The sequence below is a fragment of the Trichechus manatus genome, unplaced genomic scaffold (assembly GCF_000243295.1).
Source record: "Trichechus manatus latirostris isolate Lorelei unplaced genomic scaffold, TriManLat1.0 scaffold00003, whole genome shotgun sequence".
NCBI lineage: Eukaryota > Metazoa > Chordata > Mammalia > Sirenia > Trichechidae > Trichechus > Trichechus manatus.
In genome coordinates, this window is record NW_004443939.1 from 2,520,182 (window position 1) to 2,538,375 (window position 18,194).

Genomic DNA, 18,194 nt, shown 5'->3' on the forward strand with positions numbered 1-18,194 from the left:
TGTTCAACAACTGCGTAATGAGCACATATCATGTACCTGGCCCTATGCATAATACAAAATGAGTAAGATATGTTTATAACTTGAAGGAGCTTTCACTCTAGCAGAGGAGAAGCCAGTTGTGATCCATCAAGATTTCAGATCTGCTTGTCTTCCTCGCACTCGAGGACAGGGTTAGGTACATTTTTTACAAATAGGGATTTAAATCCAATAGGTGGACAGTGTCTATAATAATAGGAGGTAATTCACAAAGCATTCATTGAACTAGAAAAAAATCTGAACTCCAAGAATTTTTATTACAATCTCACAACCTCTTGGAAGTCCTTGGAAAGTTAGTTATCTCTGCTACGTGATTTCTACTGCAATGAACTGTAATTGCTTCGTAGTTGTCTATCTTTCATATTAGTTAGGCCAAGGGCTTGTCCACAATCTTCTCTATGGCCAGCACTCTGCCTGGTTTTAGAAAATGCTCAAAAAATGGAAGGAAGGAAGGAAGGAAGGAAGGGAGGAAAAAAGAGGGAGGAAGGTATGTGGTAAAGGACCTACTTTCACCCTAAGTAAAGTGGCATTTGTTTTGGTTCCTGAGAAATAACACTTGGAGTAATCGGGTGCCTTGATCTGAGACATCCAGGCCACTCCTGAGGATTTGTGCTGATGAATGGGGCTGGCCAGACCATAGAAGACCCACCTGGGAGGCCGATATCAATTATCCTCAGGAGGCATGCTTTAGCCTATCATGTAGGGCTGGCCAATGAAAGCCTGGAACACTAAGGCTCAGAGAACTTCCTGGTCAGTGAAGGGAGGGTGAGGTGCCCTCTCTGAGACACGGCACTTCTGCACTGGGAACCCTGCCAGACTTTGCCCATGCATCTCTTCCTTATGATGATCCTGATTTATAGCCTTTTACTATACCAGTAGTCGTAAGTATAATATCTTCCGTGAGTTCTGTGAGTCCTTCCAGCTAATTAACAAACCTAAGGACGGTGTACTCTTGTAAGGTCTGACCTAGCCCCTGGTGGCTAGGGGCAGAGACAGAAGAGTGCCATGTGGGTGACTGGTATCCAAAATGATTGCGTAGTGGGACGGTGGGGACTGGATCAATCTCCACATTTTGGGAATTGGATTCATGCTGAGTCTTCTCTTGTCGTAGAAGGGGAGGAGGGAGAGAAGAAAGAACGAGCTCAAAGCACTCCATAATTATCAGAGAGCCTTTAACGAAATAATTTTTGCTGAAAATTCTAGGTTTGACTAGCATGTCTTGAACACATACTATGTGCTGAGGGCTCCACTAGTTGCTTTCACATGTGCATTCCATTATTTCTTTTTCCACTATTTTGAACTCCACCTATGAGGTTATTCACTAAAAACCACTATGGCCTACAAAGCACACAGACTTTAAAATCAGACTGCTTAGGTTCTTTAAATCCTAACTCTGCTAGTTTCTTGCCTTGGGCGAGTTACTGAATCTATATGACTCTAGGTTTCCACATATGTATGTGAAATGTGAAAATAAAATGAGATTAAATATTTAAAATGCCCAGCACATTAGTCATCTTCTCCCTATGGAAAGAGCTTTATGTCCTACAAACTTATATCACATACCTTCTACTATTTAATCACAGCCTCAGCCTTACCAAAAGCCACTGGGTATTGGCTAAGATAGCAGTAATAAGTCTTGCAGAGTCTCATGAAGCAAGGGCTAAAAGAAACCTTAGCAAGGTGCCCGTTTCCGACCTGCTATCAAGCATCAAGCTACCTTTCATAAGTCCAACCTGATTCCACAACTCATGGCTATCCATCACCACTTCAAGATGACGTCCAGTGTCTTTAGTACACGCTTCCATATCGCTGTTAATAAGGGATACAGCGATGATTATTATCCCAATGATAGGGGTCCTGATCCTTTTTAGGATCACATAATAAGAACATTTTTCATTGTTGGAGATAATTCCCCTTCCCGTGCACATTTGTCAAAGGCAGTTTCCAACAGTTCCGTACATCATCCTGAAATACATGATAAGATTCAGGTCTGCTATTCATCATCTGCTGGGCTTCCTCCAATGCAAGTTCCTGCATGGCTTTTCTTGCCTCTGGTTTAACAATTGGGATGCAAGTTCTCCCCAGAGCAGTACTGCCAGGCAGGGAAGGTTGAAAGACTCAAGTGACGATGATCCCACATTTGAGTAAAGTGAATCTTCAACGATGATATATAAATCCTTTGTAAAGGTAAATTGATTCGACTGCTACTACTCTGCAACAGAAAATTGACCCCTCAGAATTGAGCCTTCATGGAAGTTTTATTTGATTGCTGCTGCTGAAAAATTACACGGTTTAATGGAAAGATCCTGTGCTTTGGAACAATTAGACCTGAGATAAAAAATTCTGTCCTTCCATTAACATGTTGAGTAACCTTAAACATATTCTTAACTTATCTGAGTATGCTTCCTCGTCTGCAAAATGGGAGTATTATCAACGTTACACCTCTCTTGTGAAAATTTTAAAAGATACTGTATTTTTCTGCCTGGCACAGAGTAAGCACATACCCAACCATGAAGAGCATCATGATAGTGGGTCTCAGACGAGCAGGTGGGTGCTGACAGAAAAGGGACAGGGGATTTCTTCAACATTGAGAGGGAAGCTGAAGCAAACTCATGCACACTTGGGGAGGGACAAGCAGATCAGTGTGTTCAGAATATGCCAGGTGCAGATAAGTCACATGTAACACTTACTGAGTGGACGAAAGAGAACTATAGGGCTGTTCAACCACTGGTTCCAGGCCATGGCATTGACCTTGTCTCACCACTCCAACTTTCTGATCAAATGGGGGAAAATGCAGAACAGAACTTCAAATTCTCATGGGCCTTCTGGAGCCTTAGGGGCTGGAATAACCCCTGAAACTATTGCCCTGAGGTAATCTTTAAAACTTAAACCAAAAACATCCCCTAAAGTCTTATTAAACCAAACCATAATTTAGCTTAACTAGTAAAAAATGTCTGCCTTGAGTATTACGGTCTTTTAAGAATTATCTATATGAGATCAAACTGACAACAGGAACTCAAAAGATTAGATAGCAACCTTAAGGGGCAGTGAGTGTGGTAATGGGGAAGGAACAACTCAGCAAAGGAGGGTGAGAATGGCTGCACAACTTGAAAAATGTAATTAGTGTCACTGAATTGTACAAAACAGTCACTGCATGTAGAAACGGTTGAACCGATACATGTTTTGCAGAATATTCTCAACAACAACAACAAAGCAGCAGCTACCTCAAAGGGTTGTTTGGAAGATTAAGTAAGAAAATATATACAAAGGCTTGAGCACGTTGCTTGGTCTTTTGTGACTGCCAACAGATAGTAGCTAGCTTCATCACCAGCATCATCATTATTTTTTCTGGTGTGAAGATGCCCACTGGGAGGTGAACTGGGCTGCTAATAATATTTGGAGAATTAGGGCATTTTGAAATAGTTACTGGACTGCACTTCTGGGGTGCTTGTTCCAAATTAAGATCCAGAAATGATGCTTTCCTTGAATGTATTTTACATTTCGATTTATACACAGTCTAAATCCTTCAAGGTCACCTCCTCTTTACCTTTTCATATCTGGAAAACAGAGAGAGAGTCTGGAGCCCTTCTTAGTAGGGGAATGTTTTCTTCTCAATCATGTGACACTCTTGTCTCCAATGGTGAGATCTCCCTTTCTAAGTACCTGACATATTCTGCCATCATTCCGCTGTCATGCCAAGGCCATCACAACCTAAAGGTGCTACTGCTGGAATATGTAGGAAGTTGTCTTTCAGGGTACGTATTACTTGGTATTTGATAAGAGTCCATGCCATTCAGTAGGGGGCAGTTGAACCCAGTGTTAAGGATATAGATGGGCTCTAGAATCAGAGATTTCGAAGGACAAATGAGTCCCTCACTTATAAGTTGTATGACCTCAGCCAAGCTGGTCACCTCTCTGAGCCGCAGCTCCCCCTCATGTAAAATGGGTATAAACCAGTTGCCATCAATTCGATGTCAACTCATGGCAAACCCACATGTGTCAGAGTAGAACTGTGCCCCACAGAGTTTTCAATAGCTAATTTTTCAGAATAGATTGTCAGGCCTTTCTTCCAAGGCCCCTCTGGGTGGACTCAAATCTCCAACCTTTTGTTTATCAGTCGAGCGCACTAACCACTGGTACCACCCAGGGACTTGTTTCGAAAGGTTTTCAGGCTTAAATGAGACAGCATGGACACATGAACAACAGGCATTAGCTCCTTTCCCCTCCACACCAGCCTCTCTGTGTATGCTCACCTGATGGGCAGTGCAGAAACTCAGCCTCATGGCATGCATACTCTGACCACCCTAGAAGCTGTGTTGCAATTGAAGCAGATTGCTGAGATCCCAGCATACCTGGGAACATTGGCTGCTTAGCAAACATACACGGATAATAAAACCCCATGCTCTGGGTCATTTACTGATTATCTGCAAGGATGAAGACTCTCCAGCCCCAAGAAGGAATGTACACTTACCTGACTCACAGTGATATCAAGGGCTTGGAGGGGTAATGCAAAGGGCTTTGTTCTTCAAAACATCAAAATTCAGGCCCAGTCACTGCCAGAGGCAGCACACTGAGCTTAATGAAGCAGTGGGATGAAATAATATGGCAAATCGTATAGCTCTTACTACCAATATGGCCCACATCACGCTAAATTACAGCACCAGACATGATTGGACACACATCACAAAAGGAGAAGGAGCTCACTGAATGGTAGGAATTCTGAATGCCACATATTAAGAAACTCAAGAGCCAGCTCTTAGGGGAGATGTCTGTGTTTTCTTATTTCCTTCTCCCTATGTGAAATATGCTCCTACACAATTACCATTAATTATGATAGTTAACTCAATGAACATTTACTGAGTGTCTACCATGCGACATGCACTGTGCTAGGAACTCATACCTAATGGCAAAGACAGAGAAATGTATAAGAAATTCCAGGAAAACTGTGGCAAGTGTGACTTACCACATTTGAGTAAGGATAGGGTGCTATAGGGCTCCTCATAAATCCACGGATATCGGCTGAGATTTTCTTAGTCTTAAAATCATTCATTCACTCACTTAATAATTCAACAAATACTGCTGCATACCTACATCTTTCAACACTGTGCTTGGTGATAGAAGTGGTTAACAAGACAGACAGTCCCCGCTCTCAAGAACTCCCAGCCTAGTGAGTAATAAAGAGGAGTAAAAGATCACTAGAAATAGTAGATTATGATGGGGAAAACATGAGAAACTTAGAGAGCATGCAGGATAGTCATGAACCACAATTGAGGGATACATAGGTGGGTTTTAATGTGTCACTGCAGTGCTTCTGGAAAAAGTGATACCTAATGTGAAACTAAAGTAGCCCTGGTGTCCCAGTGGTTTAAGAGCTGCTGGCCAAAAGATCGGCAGTCCAAATCCACTAGCCATTCCTTGGAAACCCTGTGGGGCAGTTCTACTCTGTCTTACATGGTTGCTATGGGTCAGAATCAACTTGATGGCAATGGGTTAACATGAAACTAAAGGGTAAGTAGAGCTAGCTTTGAAAAGAGTAAAGAAAAAGGTATTCCTGGGTGGAGAAAAGGCACGTGTAAAACCCCAAATGTGAAAAAGAACATGGAAGGGTTAGGAAATGGCAATTAACTCAGCTGAGTATTATTATGGGAAAGTGGCGAGAGATGTGACTGCAAAGATAAGAAGGGGTCAGACCAGGCAGAGCCTCTTTGAAGCCATGATAAACAATGTGGACTTTATCCTGAGGGCAGTGGGAGGTAAGGAAGGGTTTTAAGCAAGGGTTTGGCATGATTAGATCTTCCCTTTGGTGAGTAGGTGGAGAATACCTTAGAGATAGGTAAGACTGAAGACATGAAGACCACTTAGGAGGCTGCTAGGATGATCCCGATGAGAGACAAAGGTCATCTGAGCTAGGAGAGGGGCAGCAAGGAGAGAAACGATGAATGGATTTGCAAGAGATTCAGGAGGTCACATTGATGGAACTCAGTAATGAATTGATTGAGGACGCTAGAAAGCTCAAAATGTCAAGAATAATGGCCCAATTAAATAGTAACTGAGTTTTGAAGGATGATCAGAGATTGGCCAGGTGAACAGGGTGAGAAAGATGATTCAAGGGTGCAGCACACACAAAATCCCTGAGATGCATATTGACACTTGAAGTTCAACACGGCTTAGGCTATGGGGAGGCAAAGGAGAGGAGACAGGGACCAGATTTCAGAATGCCTGGTGTGTCGTCCTATGGGGTTTGCTGCTGAAGTTACAGAACAAGTGCAAGTAGGAAAATGGTAAGCTGTGGTGTGAAGGAGGGTCTGGAGAAAGTCTGATTAAGGGAACCAGTTTGAATGAGGTCCTGAACTAAGTTACCAATTAAACCAGACATGAGTGTGCCTGCAGAGAATAAGCACAGTGAGGGAGGTGTCCTGTAATAAATTCCAGAGCATGTGATTACACTGGGTGCAGAAGGCAGTTTCTACCACACATCGCATGATCCTATAATCAGTCTCACCATAAAGGACTGAACTTCCTGGCCCAAGAACAGTATTCCCTCCCTCCCAAACCCTTCAGCTAAAGAGCTTCACTGATCAACCCCAGAGAAATTTATGTCATAGGGTAATTAAATGCTTGATTTTGAGTTCCCAAAGCCTGCAAATCACAGTTAGAGTCCGCCGAGAACTATTAGCTTACCAAGATTCGAACCCCTGCCAAGACAGAATGGTGCCATAAATTTCCATCATGTGGCTAATCTGCTTCTAAACCTGACCCTCCCCCACTCCTATACACCTCCAAAAAAAGTGTAGCCTTTGTAATTTGTTCACATCCCCCCAACCACTCAACACCAAGTCACAGGGCCAAACACACAGAATACATTCAGCAAAGACAGCACAGGCTTTAGCACTGGGCAGACCTAGCTGAAGACAAGCCACACAAACTTGGACAAGTCTCTTCATCCCTCTGAACATTATTTTCTAGTGTTTAATTGGGTGATGTAAGAGTTAGGCTCATTAGGTACAAGTTACATAAAATGGCTAGCATGCAGGAAGAACACAATAAATGATGGCAAATAATAAACAGAAGTTGTCAAAAATGAAATGGAAAGATTGAAGATAGATATCCTAGGCATTAGTGAGCTGTAATGGACTGGTACTGGCCATTTTGAATCAGACAATCATACGGTCAACTACGTCAAGAATAACAAATGGAAGAGAAATGGCATCACATTCATTGTCAAAAAGAACATTTCAAGATCTATCCTGAAGTACAACACTGTCATTAATAGGATAATGTCCATATGCCGATGAGGAAGACCAGTTAATAGGACTATTGTTCAAATTTATGCACCAACCACTAATGCCAAAGATGAAGAAATTGAATATTTTTACCAACTTCTGCGGTCTGAAATTGATTGGACATGCAATCAAGATGCATTGATAATTACTGGTGACTGGAATGGAAAAGTTGGAAACAAAGAAGACAGATCAGTAGTTGGAAAATAGTGACAGAAACACCACCAGAGATCGCGTGATAGAATTTTACAAGACCAATGACCTTTTCATTGGAAATACCTTTTTCAACAACATGAATGGCGACTATATATGTAGACCTCACCGGATGGAATAATAGGAATCAAATCAACTATGTCTGTGGAAAAAGATGATGCAGAAGCTCAATATCATCAGTCAGAACAATGCCAGGGGCCAACTGTGGAACACACCATCAACTGCTCCTATGTAAGTTCAAGCTGAAGCTGAAGAAAATTAAAATAAGTCCACGAGAGACAAAGTACAACCTTGAGTATATCCTATCTGAATTCAGAGATCATCTCAAGAACAGATTTGATGTACTGAACACTAATGACCAAAGACCAGAGGAGCTGTGGGATGGTATCATACATGAAGAAAGCAAAAGGTCATTAAAAAGACAGGACAGTAAGAAAAGACCAAAATGGATGTTAGAAGATCTGAAACTTGCTCTTGAATGTACAGTAGCTAAAACGAATGGAATAAATGATGAAGTAAAAGAGCTAAACAGAAGATTTCAAAGGGCGGTCTGAGAAAACTAAGTAGTATAATGAAATATGCAAAGATCTAGAGTTAGAAAACCAAAAGGGAAAAACATGTTTGGCATTTCTCGAGCTGAAAGAACTGAAGAAAAAATTCAAGCCCTAAGTAGCTATACCGAAGAATTCTATGGGCAAAATACTGAACAATGCAGAAAGCATCAAAAGAAGATGGAAAGAATACACAGAGTCACTGTACCAAAAAGAACTGGTCAGTGTTCAACCATCTCAGGAGGTAGTATCTAATCAAGAACTGACGGTACTGAAGGAACAAGTACAAGCTGCACTGAAGACAATGGTGAAAAACAACACTTCAGGAACTGATGGAATACCAATTGAGATGTTTCAAAAATGGATGCAACACTGGAAGCGCTTACTCATCTATGCCAAGAAATTTGGAAGACAGCCACCTGGCCAACCCACTGGAAGAGACATATATGTGCCCATTCCAAAGAAAGATGATCCAATGGAATGTGGAAATTGTCAAACAATATCATTAATCCAGAAAGATGTTTACCTGTGTTTTACCAACTATGCAAAGATACTGACTGTGTGGATCATAATAAATTATGGATAACTTGTGAAGAATGGGAATTCCAGAAAGCTTAATTGTGCTCATGCAGAAACTGTACATAGACCAATAGGCAGTCGTTCAAACAGAACAAGGGGATACTACGTGGTTTAAAGTCAGGAAAGGTGTGCATCACGGTAGTATCCTTTCACCATACTTATTCAATTGGTATACTGAGCAAATAATCTGAGAAGCTGGACTGTATAAAGAAGAACAAGCTATCAGGATTGCATAAAGACGCATCAGCAACCTGTGATACACAGATGGCATGACCTTGCTTGCTGAAACTGAAGAGGACTTGAAGCACTTACTGATGAAGATCAAAGACTATAGCCTTCAGTATAGATTACGCCTCAACATAAAGAAAACAAAAATCCTCACAACTGGACTAATAAGCAACATCATGATAAACAAAGAAAACACTGAAGTTGTCAAGGGTTTCATTTTACTTGGATCCACAATCAATGCCCATAGAAGCAAAAGTCAAGAAATCAAAGGACTTATTACACTGGGAAAATCTGCTGCAAAAGACCTCTTTAAAGTGTTAAAAAGCAAAGATGTCACCTTGAGAACTAAGGTGCAACTGACTCAAGCCATAGTGTTTTCAATTGTTTCATATGCACGTGAAAGCTGGACAATGAATACGGAAGATCAAAAGAAGAACTGATGTCTTTGAATTATGGTGTGGATGAGAATATTAAATGTACCATGGACTGCCAGAAGAACGAACAAATCTGTCTTGGAAGAACTACAGCCAGAATGCTCCTTAGAAGCAAGGATGGCAAGACTTGTCTCATGTACTTGGGACATGTCATCAGGAAGGGCCAATCCTTGGAAAAGGACATCATTCTTGGTAAAGTAGATGGTCAGCAAAAAATAGGAAGACCCTCAACAAGATGGACTGGGATAGTGGCTGCAACAATGGGCTCAATCATGGCAACAACTGTGACGGTGGTGCAGGACCGGGCAGCGTTTCGTTCTGTTGTACATAGGGTCGCTATGAGTTGAAGTGACTGAATGACACCTAACAACAATAAATGTTTGCAGGTTGACAACATGGCACATTTTCCTTTGTATTTCCTGTCCATCCTCCCAGCTATTCTTAGAACAACCATCAGTTTAACATGAACTATTAGTTCCCTCCCTCACTGGCTAATTACTACATGTCCCTCTATCTCTCTTTATGTCCTACAGCACTAAGAAAAGTGCTGCCTCTCAGTGTAGGTAGGAGAGTTGGGAAGCAGAGAGGAAGGGGAAAGTTTCTTTATATTGATTCCATGTACAGAATATTATGCTGGGGTTTTATATTTGTGAACTCTTGCAATCCTCATTGTAACGCCTTGAGATGGGTAATACTATTATCCTCATTTTACAGATGAGGAAACTGAGGCTCAGAAAGATTAAGTAGCTAGCCCAAGATACACAAGTTGAAACTTTCCTTAGCCTGACTCAAAATCTGTTTCTAATTCTAAGCATGGGCTCCTCCCAGTAGTCTTGATTTTAAAGAACAGGGTGTTAACATGCAGTGGGGTTATTCCTAAGAAGGTAAGCTGTTTGGAATCTATTAAGTTGAAGGAATACCAACCGGCTTGGAAGTCATTTCTGGATTCCAAACCTGGCTCTTACTCTGACCAACTGTGTGAGTGTGGGCAAGTCATTTCTTCTGAGAACTCATCTATGAGAATGAGGCTCTCCCAAACACTAAACACTGATCCCTTACAACCTTTTATGTACTTCAACTTCTAGGGAACTTACTCATATTTCAACGTATACTGATGTTATGGATTTAACTGCATCCCCAAAAAATGAGTGTCAATGTGGCTAGGCCATGATTCCCAATATTGTGTGGCTGTCAACCATTTTGTGATGTGGTGCAATTTTCTTATGTGATATAAATCCTAACCTCTATAATGTTAATGAGGCATGATTAGAGGCAGTTATGTTAATTTGTCAGGACACAATCTACAGGATTTGGTTATATCTTCAATAAATCTCTTTTGAAATATAAAGGAGAGAAGCAAGCAGAGATGAGAGGGACCTCCTACCACCAAGAAAGAAGAGCCAGGAGTGGAGCATGTCCTTTGGACCCAGGGTCCCTGTGCTGAGAAGTCCCTAGACCAGGGGACGATTGATGATGAGAACCTTCCTCCAGAGCTAACAGAGAGAGAAAGCTTTCCTCTGGAGCTGGCACCCTGGATTTGGACTTTTAGCTTCCTAGACTGTGAGAGAATAAATTTCTGTTTGTTAAAGCCATCTACTTAAGGTATTTCTGTTATAGAAGCACTAGATAACTAAGACAACTGACTTTTAGGGTACTGTGTTATTTGGCGTAGTGGTTAAGAGCTCACCTGCTAACCAAAAAGTCGGCAGTTTGAATCCACCAGCCATTCCTTGGAAAGCCCAGGGCGTAGTTCTACTCTTTCCTATAAGGTCACTATGAGTTGAAATAGACTCAACAGCAATGGGTTTGGTTTTTTGGTTTGTGTTATCTGTGTTTATTACAACCAAAAATTCACTTGCTTCTATGGAAGGCAGTGAAAACAGTTTTAATAAGAATTTTCTTCATCAGGATAAAAATTCAGTATTTAAATTAATAAAAATAAATTTGGAGTAAAAGTAAAACTTATAAATTTTATCAAAAGTAACAGGTTGAGAATGAATAAAACAGGCAAAGTAGAGAAACAATAGATTTCTGCAGAAAAAGATGAGACATAAAATCAGAAGGTGCTCCCCTCAGCAAGATGTTCCTCTACCTCAGCATGAAAGGACTGGACTCAGAACCTCTCCCCAAGAACACTGACAATAGTCCAGACTAATGGCAGGGACTGGATATATGTTTTTGGATAAAAGAACTAATTAATTAATGTCTGTGGACAGCACGAATGGTTAAGCACTCAGCTACTACAATCGAAGGTTGATGGTTCAAACTCACCCAGAGGTACGTCAGAAGAAAGGCCTGACAATCTGCTTCTGCAAGGTCACAGCCATAAAAACCCTATGAAGCACAGTTCTACTCTGAAACACACCGGGTTACCATGAGTGAGAACAGACTTGCCAGCAACAGGTTTTTATTTATTTTTGTTTATTTTAGTTCTTCCATGTTTAAAATTTGGTCGAGTAAATCTTATTTCTACCTCCATTTAGTGGATGAGAAAGCTGAAACTCAAAGACTGAAGTAACTTGCATAAAGTTACACAAACAGTGAATGATGGGCCCGAGATCAGAATCTAAATTTGGTGTCCTGACTGATCCCAGGCTGCCTTCCCTGCAGGACAAGAGCAGCAGAGAGAAGCAGTGAAAGAGTAGCTCTCTCCACACCATGGACCTGATTAAAAGATTTTTATTTTTTTAATTAATTTCCCAAGGTCCTTGAGGGCCCAATGGGTTAATGAATATGATAGCACTTTGTAAGCTTTTAAGTGCTAAGTCCATTAGCAAAGGTTATTTTCCAGAGCTAACTGGCCCATCAAGGGATCAGGCCCTGACTATGGCATTACTGAAACCATTCTTTAGCCTAAACAGATAAAATCTTTCTAAGAAATCTCCAGAGCCAGGACTCACACGCAGTTTGATCTGACTCCAAAGTACAGTCATCTACCAGGTAACTGCTGACTTCTGGATCCCATCAAGGACTTAATAAAACCAGTTACCATCAAGTTGATTCCAACTCAAGGCGACTCCATATGTGTCAGAGTAAAACTGTGCTCCACAAAATTTTCAATGGCTGTGACCTTTTGGAAATCGATTGCCAGCCCTTTCTTCTGAAGTGCTTCCGGGTGGATTCAAACTGCCAACCTTTCAGGTAGTAGCCCAGCACTTAATCATTTGTGCCACCCAGGGATGTCTCTGATGATTAGCAGAAGTATGATCGTCACCTGCCCCTCTTAAAGATAAGTAAAATAAGGCTTAAAGAAGCTAAATAACCTATCTCTGCTTACACAACAGATAAGCAGAAGAGTTAGAATTAAAAGCCAGGACTGCCAGATCCAAAGTCAGTACTTACTCCACTACCATAAGCTGCCAGATGGTGCTGAGTGAAAAATTCCAGGCACTAGCCCCAGAAAAGTCTGCACCTACTCATCCTAGGACCCATTCCTCTACCATCGTCTTCCACTGAGCATCCGAATGCCAGGATCATAAATAACAACAATTGTGTCAACTGATTCTCCTCCTTTGATGGTAGGTAACAAACCTGAAAATATATATTTCTTTATCCAGCGCTCCATCAAATTCCACTCCTGGAATAGATGTGTTGTGACACAACCCAATAAAAATGAAAGGAAGAAAACAACTTTATTTCTCACTACTTCCATCCCTTGTTTGAACCATGAATACTTTAGTTACGTTTCATAAACAGCCTGTCTAGAAACTCATTTTGTAGTGAAATATGCCTCTGTGTGACTTGTATTTGAAACTGTATGACTAGCTTTCAACAGCTTGCTTAAAGAACAGGGCAGTAAGTTTTGGAGAAAGTCTGAAAGGCCTCTTAACTTTCTTTATGCCGTTCTTCTCAGGATGGATGACCCATGTTGTCAGGTATTTGTTCTTTTTAGGAAATAAAATATCTGCCAGATGAATCATCTAAAACTTGCCAAGTGCGAAAATTATTCTAGTCTATATAATATGTAATAATGAGAATGCACTTACGATATAATGTCAAATAGCAAAGTAGGATGTAAAATTATATAAATAGTATGATCTCAACCACACATTATTCTAGAAAGAAAGTCTAGAAGGAAATAATTTAGAATGTTAACTGTGGTTATTTTTGTTTGACAGGATCATGCATGTTTATTTTGCCTTTTCTAACTTTCAGTAAGAAGCATATATGGTTTTTAGAAGACGTTAAATGAAATTACTAAAAAAAAGAAATAATGTTTCCAGAAAGAGGTCTAAACATTCAGTTTTTCCTTCCCTCCAAAAACATTATATAAGATTATGCAAATCTGACTCATAGCAGACAACAAAAGTTATAAATCAATCATGTTTATAAATATAGATACCAAAACCCTAAGTAAAATGTCAGCAAATCAAATCTAGCAATGTGAAGAAAACAATATATCATGATCAGTTAGGGTTTACTCCAGGAATGAAGATTAGAAAACCCATCAGTGAAATCCAACACAATATAAATTAAGAGAGAAAAATACATATATAGTCATTTCAACAAACAAGGAAAAAGCATATGATAAAATTCAACATGGAAATTCAAGAGTTTAGAAAATATGTTCTAGAAAATTATCAGTAAAAGAGAGTTCATAACACACCTAGAGGCACCTCAGAAGGTCACAGACTAAAAACCCTATGGAGCAGTTCTACTTTGCATACATGGGGTCACCATTGTCAAAACTGACTCAATGGCAACTAACAATGACAACAATAAAGAATATGTACTAAAAATTTAATTGTCACACTAAAACGTAATTTAGAAGCATTTCTATTATTCAAGAACAAGCTAAGGATACCTACTATCATTAAGCATTGCACTGGCAAGCCTAGCCAATGCAATAAGCCAAGAAAAAGAAATAAGTGCTTAAAAATTGGAGAGAAAGAAGGAAACTTATTTGTAGATTATGTTTCCTACATAGAAAACCCAAGAGGAGAGAGAGAAAGAAACAGTAAGACAGTTTAAAAGCATTATATATTCAAGATTAAAGAGAAATATATTTTATTTTATTGCTTTATTTCCTTTAATAATTATGTTTATTTTGGCCTACTTAGGAACATTTATTTAATAAAATACTTATTATTCCACAGTCACAAATGAAGAACAAGAAATAAATCAGTTCTGCTACCAGCATGTTCTCTCTTTTTAATGTGTGTGATTTACTGTTGTCGTGCTCCAGATGAGTACATCAAGAATAAAGACGGTAACTAGATTTAAGCAACATTTTTGCATCACGTGTGCATGCGTGCGTGGGTGTATTTCCTCCCTGTGGTTTCATCTCTTTCCCTTCCCTTTTTATAATTGTACAGACAATTGTGAATTCTTGCTGTGGGACAAATGACACATGCATTTTAAGAGTACTCAGTTCTAAAGTGAGAAAAAACAATGTGATGATGATGACGAAGATTAAGAAGAGGCAAAGGAGGAGAGGGGAAGATGAAGAGCAGAGAGAGAGAAAACAGGAGAAAGGAGGGGAATGAAGGAAGATGACAGGGAAGGAAAGAGGGAGAGAAGGGGGAAGGGAAAGGGGGATGAACAAGAAGAGGAAGAACACAGGTGACGTTTATTGAGCACTTAATAAATGCCAGGTACTATACTAATCGCTTCATTACCCTTATTTCAATTATTTATCCTTACAGGGGGCTTGGAAGGTTTGCATGGAATATGTACATTTTATAGGAGAGGAAAACCTCCTTAAAGCACTGAAAAGCAAAGATGTCACCTTGAGGACTAAGGTGTACCTGATCCCAGCCGTGGTATTTTTAATCACCTCATATGCATGTGAAAGCTGGACAACAAATAAGACTGAAGAAGAACTGATGCCTTTGAATTATGGTGTTGGCAAAGAATACTGAAGACACCACGGACTGTCGGAAGGACGAACAAGCGTGTCTTGGAAGAAGTACAGCTAGAGTACTCCTTGGAAGTGAGGATGGTGAGACTTCGTCTCACATACTCTGGCCACATTACCAAGAGGGACCAATCCCTGGAGAAGGACATCATGCTTGGTAAAGGATCAGCAAAAAAAAAAGGAAGACCCTTGATGAGATAGATTGACACAGTAGCTGCAACAATGGGTTCAAACAGCAACAACTATGAGGATGGTGCAGGACCAGGCACTGTTTCATTCTGTTGTAAACAGGGTCTCAATGAGTTGGAACTGACTCAACGGCACCTAACAACAACAACAGAAGATCCTACTCTCATATGTATTGTGCTGAATTTGAGAGCTTCTTAGGATGTGAAGATGATGAAGTCCTAAAAGGGTCCCCTTCACACTCCCAAATTCCTAACCAAGGCAGTGTCCTGAAAAATTAAATCCTTGCTTCAGAACGCTTCTGGTTTTGCATGTTAAAATTAAGAATGAAAAAATATGCACTAGGATACAATTCTTAATGCATTAAGCATTCAAGAGCACAAGTTTAGTGGAAAGGTTAAATTTGAAGTAAAAATGTAAATTTTCAGTTTCCATTGAAAAAGCATTTGAATTCTAGTATATACCAGGCTGCACAATCAATTTTTTTCCATATTGTTGTTCTCCCAAGACCTGTTCTTTCACCCACTTGCTTTCCTTCTATTATCCTTAGACCATGATGCATAAAAAACAAGGTTTACATTAAATTTTAGGGAATAAAATAGACTGCCTCCAAAATATTTGTATTTCAAATAAACATTTAAAGCAACATTTATAGTCCTTCCTGGGGTTTTGGTGGTCGAAGAGTTGCATATGTATTACATTTATGTCCCTCGATTCCTATAGAGTGTCAGACAAATACCATCACAATACATGACTGGGCAGGCATGGCATGTCTGGTAAAAAATCACCGTCCATACACAACAATCAAGGGCACCCCGGTTTACAAGCCCACACTGACAGATTCCAGAACCTAAAAGAAAGCTCTAATAATCTCCTTCCATGCAGCTGAGAAGAAAAGGAAAAGAGCTGAAAACCACTGAGAGAAAACACACACACACACACACACACACACACACACGCATGCACACATGCATGCAGAAAGCAAGAAGCTGCTTAAATCTAATTGCAACAGGGCAACAAACTTACTGAAAAGCCATGAGACCGAATTCCTCAAAAAACATAATATGCAGTAGAATTACTTTATTATCCCACTACACATGCCAGCCTTCACTACCAGATGGTTGAACATTTCATCTATGTCAAGCACTTTCTAAGTGTTGGGAGTTAAAGGGTGAACAAGAGGTCCAGCTCCAAAGGAGTCTACAGTACAGCTGACCACTAATAACAGAGGAAACGTTGGAATACAGTGAGACACCAGCAATGTGCTAGTGAAACAAAACAGACAGACACATTGAACCCAATTTTGGGAGTAAGGAAAGGCTCCTCCAGAAGGGTTCACTAAATTCAAACATGATGAATAGGCAGAAGTCAGCCTCCAAAGAAAGGGGAGAATGAGAAGAATGAAAGGCTTTCAGGCTGAGTTAACAGTCCAGCGGTTCTCAAGTGTGGTCCCTGGACCAGCAACATCGTCACCTGGGATGGTGTTAGAAATGCAAATACTCAGACCCCTTCAAGATGCACAGAATCAGAAAGTTTGGAGGTGGGCCCAGACAGCTGTGCTTTAATACACCCCCTGGGTGATTCTGGTGCTGCCAGAGTTTGAGAACTACTGGTAGTGAACTCCAGTGCACAGAAGGCCTGGAGGGTAAACCGGGGTGGGGATGGGGCGTGCTCAGGCAGAGATATGACTGGAAGGATGGAGAGAAGGCATATCCGAAGGGGCTCTGTATATCATGAAAATAATTTTGGATTTTACCTAGAGAAAAATGGACAGCCGTTAAAGTATTATACTATGAGTACCAAACAAACAAATAAAAACACAAATAATGCTGGTGGCTACTAAAAATATATATGCAATCATAAAGATTGTTCTTCATCTTATTCCAGAGATAAAGAACTCATTTCTAAACAAAAAAGTAGCCATAAACAAGGGAGAAAACCCAGCCCTACCTTTCTTTCTGGAGTCTTTCTTGGTGCTGGTTTTCACAGCTACTTGAAGTTCTGTCTCAGTTGACATCCTACTAAATCCTTAGACCACTTTACACAGATCCCGGGCCTCGGCCAGGCTCATGGAGGACTCCTCTCCAAGAGAACGACTCCTCCCTTCAGAAACGACTCCCCAGGCGGCTCATTTCATTTAATCCTTTCGAGGGCTGTAAACCAAGAGAAGAAAAAATTCAGAATAATTGCCCCTTGAAGTTAAGCTGAAATGAGGGGGGTGGGGGGGTACTAAACCTGCAAACAGACATACAAAAACAGGGAAACCCTGGTCTCCGTGTACAAACAGCTCATATGATTTCAGGAAGCAATTGGCAAGGTTTAATATTCAGTAAAGGAAAACTTTTAGCAAAACGAATATATATATATATATACACACACACACACACACACACACAGCAAAGGAGTCCCTGGGTGGCACAAATGGTTAAGTGCCTGACTACTAACTGAAAGATTGGCGGTTCAAACCCCTCAGAGATTCCTTGGAAGAAAGGGCTAATGATCTGCTTCCGAAAGGTCACAGCCTTGAAAACCCTATGGAGTAGTTCTACTAGGCACTCGTGGAGTCACATGAGTTGGAATCAACTTGATGACAATTGTTTTTTGTTTTTTTTTTTCATACAACAAAGGGAATGAGGGTCTATCCACAAAACTGTTTCTCAAACCAGGTAACTCAAAATCGAGCAAAACCCAACTCTCCATTTTTCCTGTTTCTTATTTTCAAGCACTAGATGTCACCCAGAAAATACAGAAAAGGCATATTTTCTGACCAGCCCCATGGAGACGCTTCCAACAGCAGGGCACCCATCCATTAGCCAAGCTTGATCAGAGC

At 40.5% G+C, this 18,194-nt stretch overlaps 1 protein-coding gene across 1 annotated transcript in view; it reads right to left on the reverse strand.

The window, feature by feature from the left end:
- Window positions 1–17,381, reverse strand: part of DAB1 (DAB adaptor protein 1) — a 330,881-nt gene extending 313,500 nt beyond the window's left edge. The window contains 1 exon segment of the mRNA XM_023730515.1: window positions 17,315–17,381. Coding sequence (XP_023586283.1) covers window positions 17,315–17,381 — 67 coding nt within the window.
- Window positions 17,382–18,194: the final 813 nt, after the last annotated feature.